Below are 11,307 nucleotides of genomic sequence, written 5' to 3'. Positions count from 1 at the left end.
TACAGTTCAAGATGTGACGAAGGTTAGTGTCCTCAACTTTGGCAGGCGTACAAAGACTACAGCAGCTAGTGCCTCCTTGCTTGGATCAAATTAGTGAAAATTGGAGAAAGTACAAGAGCGAATTTACACTATCTTTAGTTCTTCACGTGCGCGGAGGCGGTGGGTACAACCAGTGGCATAGCTAGGATTGAAAGTAAAAGTGGTTCATCTATATGTAGTATGTTATTAAAAGGGTGATCCGCTATACAATTTTTATTATATTAACTAGCACATATACTATAATTTCAAATTTTTTAGGTGGTCCATAGACCACGGTGCCACCTAGCTGGCTACGCCACTGGGCACGACAAGCATAAGAACACGCTCAAGGCGGGGGAAGACTGCAGGCTTGCAGCGGCGTTCGCCGCCGCAGCTCCGCTCCTGCCTCTGCTTCATGCTCGTCGTCCTAGAGGACCACGCCTCCTCCACGGGGGCCGGCAGCACGACTGCACGAGGAGGCGGAGACAGTAAAAGAAGCCTGCGCTACCACGGGTTGTGCGGATTTGCCCGCGCTCACCCTCGCCGACGTGACCGGTGAGGGGGACGTGGCCGCCGTCGCCGCGCACCTTGATGTGGGACACTCTATGCCTGCAACGTCATCTCGACTCGACTCAACCGGCTCCGCCACCGTCAATTAATTCCTCGGTCACGCGGCAGAGCCGAAGTCGGCGAGGCGCACGCGTGGGGCCCGTCGCCAAAGGCGTCGAGGAGGACAGCGTCCTGCAATTTTTTTTTATTTTTAACCAAACACTCGATATATGGGTCCCATGTTTTATTTATTTAAATGCCACGTCAACATCACATAAGCGCCACGTTAGTTGAGACCACCGTCCAAACCGACTTGAGCTTTATTTGTACTGATTTTGAAAGTTGAGGGACGCGTTATATCTGCTATTGCGGTTTAAAGATGAAAATTGAACTCGTTGTCAAGTTAAGGGACCTGCCTACAAAGATAGGGAAGAGTGGGGAGAAGGGAGAGGGGTACGTAGCCAGGGAAGTGGGGATCATGGCCCACATGTTAGTGTCTTTCTACTGCATTCGAGCCGGGGAGAGAGAGGAGGAAGAATGGAAGATGGTGCTACACTGACATGTGGGGCACATGTCTCACAAGGTTTAGTTTTTGCTTTTGGTGACACGTCACCCAAAACAGCTTACAATACTGTCTTGGGATTATATTTGTACCGGTTTTAAAATATGAGCGATGCATTATATGTGGTATTATGGTTCAGGGATGAATTAAAACTTGGCGTCACGATGAGGGATCTAATGTGAACTTATTCCTTATCCAGTAGTGGAGGTAGTTCCTTTTGTATAAGGATAACAAGTAGTAGGTCCACTACTGCAGGCCCATGAGCCCGGCCTCCCGGGCACCTGCTCAGGCTAACAAGTAGCGTTAATTGAAGTTGACCGATGAATTCTGCTCTCGATGTAACATCAAACGAAAAGAAAAGGAGTAAAGCTAGCTGTCAGAGTTCATGTAGGGAGCATATCTTAGAAGGCCTCAGGATTTAATATAGCACTAGTAATGATTTGATTAGCACAGATATATGACCCTCTTGGCCGAACAGCCGCTTCCAAGGCTCTGAATTAACCTCCTAATTGGCAAGGCTCGTTTGACTTTGCGAGAATGGAGAGTGCGGCGGCGAGCCACGCAGGTGGCCTTGTGGCGAGGCTTGGGCAGCTGGTGACAGCGGAATTCCGGCTGCTCAGCGGCGTCCGCGGCGAGGTCGATCGTCTGAAGGACGAGGTGGCCATCATGAACGCCGTCCTCCGCAGGCTCTCCGAGGTGGAGGAGGGTGCCGTGGACCACTTCGTCCGGGAGTGGATGAATCAGGTGCGCGAGCTCGCCTACGACGCCGAGGACTGCATCGACCTCTTCCTGCTCCGCGTCAGCCACGCCCCGCCGCGCGCCGGAGCGCTCCGCCACGGCTGGCGCCGGCTCGTCACGATTGGCCCCCGGCACCGCCTCGCCGGCGACATCCGGAAGCTTCTCGCCCGTGCCCTCGCCATCAGCGAGCGCCGCGTTCGTTACGATATCGACGGCCAGGCACTGCCCCGCTCCGTGTGGTTCGTCCCAGCTTCGACGACGGTGCCCTCCACCGCGCATGCGCTCCGCCCTAGCAAACTGGTGGGCATCGACGACCAGGTGCAGCATTTGTCCGATCTGGTGAAGTCGGAGAGGCTGACGTGTGACAATCAGCCCGACGTGGGTCTCAAGGTGTTCTGCATCGTGGGGTTCGCGGGGCTCGGGAAGACGACGCTTGCCATGGAGGTTTGCAGGAGCCTGGAGGAGGAGTTTGCCTGCCAGGCAATGGTGCCGGTGTCTCAGGTGTTCGACGCCGGCAAGGACCTCGGCAGACTGCTCAAGCAGATTATTAAGAAGGTCGTGAGGGTTACAAGCGGAAGGGGGCTGCAAGAAGAGCAGGAATTGCGTAACATCGACGAAGATGACGTGGACGAGCTAGCGATGATGCTCGGAGATTGTCTCGATGGCAAGAGGTACACGCACCACCCGTTCCTACTTGCTCGTCTTAACCAATTATAACCATTTCGTATCTCAACGAGGGCTGTTCGGCTGGCTGGGCTGATCACAAACAATTGTGCACAAAGTTGTGGCGGGTTGCATGCAACAGCCGCAGCTGTAGCGTAGCTACCGAACAGCCCCATTAATTTCTACTAAAAATGCTTATATATATATATATAGGGAATATTTGTTAGTTGACTGATTTTTTTTATCCGTCAATCATCTGAACTTAGGAAGCGCATAATCTAAACTTGCACAATTATTTATTTGTTGTTTGTAAAAAGAATACTACAAGAAGTCATATCTCATGATATTTTATAAGAAAATAGATTGTAATTCTAAAAGAAAGAAATATTTTTATCATGAACTAGCACTACTACAACAAAGATTTTTGCGTGCGGTCGATTTTGATTTTTCCGTGTGGATGTTCGGCCCGCACGCACCCAGGGGTGTGGGAAAATCGTAATTTTCGTGTGCGGGCGCTTAAGTCGCCCGCGTGAGAAAATAAAAAATCGAAAAAAAAGAAAAAAAAAACCTCATCCGCCGCCGCTGCCCTAGCCGAGGCCCGCCGCCATCGTCCCCACGGTCGCCGGCTACGGATCCGCCGCCCGCTCCCGTCGCCGGCGCCAGATCCGTAGTCGCCGACCGAAGACGCCCCTCCCCTCCATTGGATCTGCAAGGGGAGGGGAGGGGAGGGGCATCAACTCACATCGATCGTCGACGCCACTGTCGCACCTCCACGCCGGCCGCTAATGCCACCGCACCTCCAGATCCGGCGCGGGCCGCCTCGATCCCACCGCCTCCCTCCACCGGATCTGCAAGGGGAGGAGGGGAGGGACCACGCGCCGCCGGATCTGCAAGGGGAGGGAGGAGGGGCCGCGCACCGCCGTGGTCGCTCGCCACCGCCGTTGTCGCCGCCCTTCTTCCCACCCACAGCCGAGGGAGAGGGAGGGAGGGGCCAAGCGCCGCCGTGGTCACCCGCCGCCGTCGCTGTTGCCGCCCTTCTTCCCGCCCGCAGCCGAGGGAGAGGGAGGGAGGGGTCGAGCACCGCCGCTGTATCGCCTGCCGCCGCCTGCTGTCGCCGTCGGCTGGCCGAGAGAGGAGAGGAGTGGAGTGGAAGAGAGGGAGAGAGTGAGGTGGGAGAGAGGGAGGTAGTGGGCATTGGGCGGAGGGGAGAGGGGCGCGAAGGGTGGGCTATTTTCACTAAAATAGTGTTAACAGGCCCGCACGCGAAAATAAGCCTGTTAACTGACCCGCACACGAAAATTGATTTTCCTGTGTAGGCGATGGCCTGGCGTCGGTCCCCCATTTTCCTGCGTGGTTAAACATACGGTCCGTCTGGAAACAAAAGGGTTCGGCGCCAGGAAAATCTTTCCTGTAGTAGTGTAGACCATAGACTTTGTCATACTAAATGATAATTCTATCATATTCAAACAAAAATTACTTTTTCTCGGTTATATGTGAACTCGCCTATCACCATTCTTCCAAACATACGAGTTAATATGGGTTTTGATTTTTTTTCAGTTATACATCCGATTCACCTATGCATGTTCATGGATAGTATACGATGAAATAATCTATATTGTAAAAATTATTTGTGCTAATTATTATCACTATTTAAGTGAGAATGACATAATTAAAAGGGATATAATATGGTTCCATGTGATATTTTTGATTGTACGTATGTATGTTTTTTCTAGCGAATAGTAGTCTCTCATATGTACTTTTTTTTGGATAAATATTTTTCTCTCATAAGGTAGGTGTGTGTATGTGTATTTATACGATGGATGTGCATACGTTTATGTGGGTGCTCGCAATTCCCTTTTATATACTTAGTAAAAAAATTACTTTGAAGAGATTTGGTGGGATGGCGTGAAGCACCACTGCGGCGGGCGTGGCTTTTTCGACAACCTCACCAAGAGTGGTTGCTACATATATGCATAATTTGAGAAAAACCTTAGAGTTGTAAAAAAAAGAAAGAGAAAACTACTCATTGATCATATGCACACTTCTTCTTCTTCTCGTGTACGTGCGGGAGGGATGGATTAGCCGGTATTTAGGAGCGGGGGATTAGTTGATAGATATATTCTAATGTTTAATAATAATGGAGCCACCAGTCTAAGTGTAAATCAATGGCTAGGCTAGATGTTTTTTCTTTTTTCTTATAATTTTTCTTTCATTTTCCCTATTTTATTAGAGCGTCTTGTGGCATCTTAGGAGTATATGCAGCTGTGTAGGAACACTATTAATAATAGCCATAATCTACTTGTAGCCAACTATTGTTTTATGTGGCTTAGTGTATCTCTACTTACCTATCATTTATTTATGGTTGCTCACTTAGTACATCCTTTATCTTTGGTACTTGATGACACATGTGCTCACTGGATATAAGCTAATTATTAGCTGCACTGTGCATGGATGCATCGTAACCAATATGACTCGGCGATTGGTGAATAGTGATTTCTATATAGAACTTATATACATGGGATTAGTGGGAACATACTATTGATATATTTGGGTATTCCTGATTGACCAAGTATATTATATTACTACATATTAAAAGTTTTAGTACATAAGATTGACTTCTAAAGTGCTTATCTGATTGGCTACTTTGTTATTTATGCTGAGCATGTTTTCCGAACTAAACGGTATGTGTTTTGTGGATACTTTCTATACAAAAGATTTTTTAAAAATCAAATAAACCCATTTTCATGTTTGTAATATTTAATATTTAGTTAATCTTTTGTTGATGACGTGTGTCATTTCACGTGCCCTAGATAAGCTCAGCCAACGATCTAGATCGATTGAAGATTAAGTAGGAGATAAAGTACATCGATACGATGTCGTCAAAAGAATATGTTTCGACGTTAATTTTCTAATTACATATGAAGAAAAAAGCATGATACATGAAAATATATTCTAGATAAATTTAGTAACACTAGATAGATTTTTCTGGACGCGCCCCCTCCCCCCATTTGTTTTCATGCGGTTCGTAAGTGGAACCGCATGGAAAAATATGGGACAGGCTCCGGTATTTTTTAACATATCAGTATTTTTTTGACATATCAGTATTTTTTAATTAGGTAGTGAGTAAATTTTGACATATCAGTATTTTTTTTGACATGTCAGTATTTTTTAATTAGGTAGTGAGTAAATTTTGACATATCAGTATTTTTTAATTAGGTAGTGAGTAAATTTTGAGAATGATACTCACAGTTGAAGTTGTTTTATTTTCGAAAATACAAATCTAATATAACTATATTTGTTCTTAAGTGATACTTCCTCCATCCTAAAATGTTTGACGTCGTTGACTTTTTAAAACATGTTTGACCGTTCGTCTTATTTAAAAAATTTAAGTAATTATTAATTCTTTTCCTATCATTTGATTTATTGTTAAATATACTTTTATATATTCATATAGTTTTACACATTTCACAAAAGTTTTTGAATAAGACAAACGATCAAACATGTTTAAAAAAGTCAACGGCGTCAAACATTTAGGGAAGGAGGGAGTATATCTATAACTTTACTTTATTTATATTTTTCATGGATGTTTCAATGAGATGCAACTAGCTAGAACATATCTTGAAATAGCATATAATTTTACAAAGTATAGTTAAGATGAGCTTCAATTATATTAGATGGTTTTTCAACTGAGTGAGAAATAAAAAAAAAAGGAAAGAGAAGTACGTACAGTTTTTTTTTGGTCGGGGGTGGGTTTCGGGATACATATGTACGTAGATACGGAGAGATGTGGGCCTTTTTAAGATATAAAAGATATAAATTTGATTGTAAATTTTGAAGATAGATCTAATAGGTAAAAATAATGGGTCCACTAGATTAAATAAAAATCGACGGTTGGATGTTTTATTTTTCTTAGAATTCCTAGGATTTATTAGAGTGCCACATGGTGAACTAGGAGCATTTATAGGAGTGCCATGTGATGACTTAGAGGCTGTAGAAAGTTTAATGGACTTTTAGATATAATAGATGCGCTCCAAGTTTTATATTTCTCGTGCATTAACCAATAGTACTCGGTCCATCCAAATTTGATCATCATATTTAGAAATGGTGTCGAGACCAATACAAGAAAACATCATTCCTTAAACTAAGTCTCATTGGTTAAGGTGATGTGTTAGGCATGCAACAATGCCATTTACTCTTTTACAGATAAATGAATAGACATGCAACGATGAAATTTACTCATGCATACATAAACAAACAGACATGCAATAATGTCATTCACTTCTGTACAACTAAACGAATAGATAACAGATGATGATGAATTTATAAAGACCTAAAAATCTTAGGAATCATCAAAAATAGAAATGGAGGGAGTATATGTTATAATGCTCATTAAGATCGCATTTTGGTTTCTCCATTCATGATCCATTCATGAACGAGAAAAAAAAATTACACATCAATATATTAAAAGAAAAGTCATAGAATTGTAACACGTCAAAGTGGTCACTGTGGGAGAAGGCGGGGAAACAGCTCGACAAACAAGAAACTAGGCTTTTTCCTTAGAGTTCTCAACTCATCTCTCTCGTTTTCCACACGTACACACGCTTTTCAAACTGCTAAACAGTACATATTTTGTAAAAAGTTTATATAGGAAAGTTACTTTAAAAAAACATATTAATCTATTTTTTTAATTTTTTTAGCTAATATTTAATTAATCATGCGTTAATCTATCGTTCCATTTTACGTGCGGAGGGGAGGGGTTCCCAACACCTCCAAAATAACACAGCCTAAACCTTGTGAACTCCTAAGCTGAGATCGAAACGAGAAGGTAAAGGCTATGTTATGTGCCTAACAACACCCCCAATAGGATTAGAAGTTGACTCCAGCAATTGCCACCCTTTTTACACAATCCGCTCCATCACCATCGGCACCTGCAACAGAATGCCATCAAAAGCATGAGTGTCCCTTTCCTACCACAAGTGCCAAGTTACTATGATGACGAGGGAGTCACCTAGGTTTCCAGCATTTTTAGTAATTTTGCATAGTATAAAAGCGAGCTTTTATATTGATACTTGAACTTTCGCTTAAAGATCAATTTAGTCCTTAACATTTTGTATTGTCCAAACAAGTCCCTAAAGTCCATTGTGCGATTTAATATAGTCCTTAAACCCTCTAAAAATGCCATGTGTACATGCCACATCATCTATGCATGCAAATTCAATATTTAAATGTCCATTCTACCCTTACGTTTTTATAGGAAATAAAGAAAAACTATTGAGAAAAAACAAAAATAAAAGGTTTTGGCCATTAGAAAAAGATGTAGCATTGGTAACTACAAAAATTTGGCATTTTCCTTTGTTTTATGATTGCTTCTTCTTGTTTTTCTCTTTGTTTTTTGTGTAAAAAATGTAAGGTTAAAATGGACATTTAAATGTTAACTTTACATGCATGAATGATGTGGCATGTCCACGTGGTATTTTAAGTGCGTCCAAGGACTATATTAAGCCGCGTGATAATTTTTAGGGACTTGTTTGGACATTATAAAACATCATGGACTAATTCGATCTCTGAGCAAAAGTTGAAGGACTAAATTGGGTATTCACCTATATATTTATGTACTCAAAGAAAGCAGTATCTCGCTCATGATTCACACAATTAATCAGGGATCATACATTGGTCAAGTGATTGGTTTTTCTTATCTATTAATCTTATTTTAGTTATCTAGTATATCAACACTCGACAGCTCACACATGCATGTCCATCAACGTATAATGATGTAATTTCGATCATTTTATAGAAAAGAAAATTATACTCCATGCACCCCATACTATAAGATGCGCACACATTTTAAGTCTCAACTCTTTCAACCAATAACTAATCTAATACATATGAATTAAATTTTATTTGATGAAAGTAATAACATTTGATTGTCATTTAAATATGCTATCTCATATTATTATAATTTTGTTGCTACAATAAAGGTTTTTTTTAAGAGAAAGGCCCAAAGGCCCGGCTTCTATTGAAAGCCTGGGGGGTTTCTGGGAATTGCTACAATAAATGTTGTTTATCATAAATTAAAAATCAAAAATTAGTTTTGGAGAGAGCGGCAAGTCTGACTACACCTTATATAGTGGGACGGAGGTTGTACGTGCTTTTGTGGATCTTGGTAATATGAGAAAAAAAATCAAATTAAGCATAACAATATATCTAGTTTAATCCAGTAAATAAAAAATGAAGAAACTAATCAAAGTTACTAAATGTAATCTAGAGTTGCAGTTTTTCAGACTACAAAAGTTGATTTGACAAACAAGAAAAAAAAAGCAGACAACTAATAAATTGCAAAACTTACTTAACCAGGTACCTCATTGTGATTGACGATGTATGGTCCATATCAGCTTGGGAAGCGATACTGTCAAGACTGCCAGATAACAAGTGCAACAGTAGAATCATTGTGACCACTCGGATAGAGCATGTTGCCAGGGCCTGCAGCTCAGCCAGCCTTGAGGAAGAGTACTACATTCATCGAGTTAAGCCGCTCCAATTCGAAGATGCCAAGAAATTGTTCATCAATGCAGTATTTGGCCCTCAACAAGATTGCCCAGAACATCTGAAAGATATAATACACAAGATATTAACAAGATGCAGTGGGCTACCGTTGGCTATTGTCTGCATTGGCAGGCTTTTGGCAGGCTACAGATCACCGGAGGGCGCCGTAGAGATGTGGACGAGAGTTTGCAACTCAACTGGCTCTCTGATGGAGAACAATCCCACACTGGACGGCATGAGACATATAATAACACTGAGCTACAACCACCTGCCTCATCATCTCAGGGCTTGCATGATGTATCTCAGTCTCTTCCCAGAGGATTATGTTGTTGACAAGCGTAGGTTGTTGTACAGATGGATTGCCGAAGGCTTAGTTTCCGAGCAACGAGGGCTGACACCCATGGAGGTTGCAGAATCTTACTTTGCCGAGCTGGTGAACAGGCACATGATTCAGCCATCCTGCACTGAAACCTTGGGCACGTTGATGGGATGTAGAGTACACGACATGATGTTGGATATTATTGTGTGCAAGGCCTTAGAGTCCAACTTTGTCAGCTTCGTAGGAGGCCAATGCCGAGATCCATCATATGGTAGTGTTCGTCGTCTGGCCATCCAGAGCGATGACCTAGGGTCCAGCATTGAGAACACAAACTTGAGGCACGTCAGGTCATTGACCACTTTTCGCCCCCAAGGTCATCGAAAGCTCCTAGATCGTCTTGCTGAATTCACTTTACTGAGGGTGCTCGACCTACAGGACTGTAAGGACTTGCAGAACAAACATATGAAGCATGTTTGCCAGCTATTTCTACTCAGATTCTTGTCCTTGAATGGAACAGATATCACAAAATTGCCTAGCCAGATAAATAAGCTGCAACATTTGCAGGCACTTTGGTTAATAGGCACGCTGCTTATCAAGGTCCCAGAATCCTTGGTCGATCTAGAGAAACTTGAGCACCTTGGATTCAAAAACAAGCATGATCGGACAATACTCCTGAGGCTACCCCGCCACATTAGGAAAATGAAGGCGCTACAGTCATTATATAGGTTCGAATTCCGTGAGGACGATGCTCAGCTTGCCGAGGAGATCGGTGATCTTGTACAATTACGAGTTCTCAATGTAGTCCTCAACTGCTCCAATTGCTCCGAAGCAAAGGTTCTCACCGAGCTTGCCAAATCAATGGGAAGGTGCTCCCAGAACCTCTGTAAGTTGTTTCTTGAAGACATGCATTTCAACGCAAATAACATGAATTTTCTCCTCGAGCTCCCCTCGCCACCAAAGTTCCTCCGGGTACTCTACATCGGTGGTACCATCGATAGAACTCCAGACTGGGTGCAGTCACTTACTCAACTTGTTGAGATTGTGTTTTGGTGGACAAACCTTCCTAGTGACGAGATATATGGTGTCCTGTACAAGCTGCCTAACCTGTCAAAGATCATCTTGGGCAAGAGATGCTGCAGCGAAGACAAGCTAGTGGCTAGCGGCGCCTTCAAGTTCCCGCAGCTCAAAGAGTTGATCTTAGGTCCTAATGACGGTAAGCCACGAGTTTTCGGATTTGAGGAAGGAGCCATGCCAAAGCTCGAGACCCTGGAAATGAATTTCCATAAGGAGGATATGATTCTTGATGGTGTCCAACACCTTACGAGCCTCAAGGAGGTGCGGCTCCGTGGTTGGAAGCATAACAGTGCACTGCATAGGGCAGTGGACCAGCTGAAGGCTCATAGCATGAGTCGCCATAGGTCAGAACAGTTAAAAATTATAGTGACATACTTTTAGTGAACTGTTGCTGTCCAAATTGTATATGCAGAGTTCACGCCGTAGCGACTAGCGAGTCCTTGTCGTACGGCATGAACTGGATGTGACGTGCGGGATGATGCATCGCGGAGGTTCCTCGTGGGCAAGTATGGTAGCTTCCATAGACACGATAAGAGTCCGTTTGGATTCCATATAAGCAGTTAAGAGAAAATAAGAAAATGTTGTGCAGTTTTTGCAGCACAAAATTGCCCTGTGTTTGTTCTCTGTTCTTGAAACTCCAGTTTTCGTCCACGGTGTTCGGATGTGCTGATCAGTTGGGTACATTGTTACGTCCTCTAAGAATGAAATAAAACCGTTACAAAAATTATCATTGCGGTAGTCTTAACCCCTGAAAAATCTTCTACCTTGCACTTCATATAATAATTACATAAAACTTGAACTGGTCAAGCTGCTGTGGTGAACAAATTTGTGAGTTGGTCTA

At 43.1% G+C, this 11,307-nt stretch overlaps 1 protein-coding gene across 1 annotated transcript; it reads left to right on the top strand.

The window, feature by feature from the left end:
- Positions 1–1,666: 1,666 nt before the first annotated feature.
- Positions 1,667–10,933, top strand: LOC127779321 (disease resistance protein Pik-2-like). Its single transcript, XM_052306054.1, has 3 exons — positions 1,667–2,538; positions 8,885–10,810; positions 10,879–10,933. Exons 1-3 carry the CDS (start codon positions 1,667–1,669, stop codon positions 10,931–10,933), a joined length of 2,853 nt encoding a protein of 950 aa, XP_052162014.1.
- Positions 10,934–11,307: the final 374 nt, after the last annotated feature.

Source organism: Oryza glaberrima, chromosome 7 (assembly GCF_000147395.1).
Source record: "Oryza glaberrima chromosome 7, OglaRS2, whole genome shotgun sequence".
In the NCBI taxonomy this organism is placed as follows: Eukaryota; Viridiplantae; Streptophyta; class Magnoliopsida; order Poales; family Poaceae; genus Oryza; species Oryza glaberrima.
Note: the sequence above shows the minus strand (reverse complement) of the source record. Positions and strands in the feature narration are given on the sequence as shown.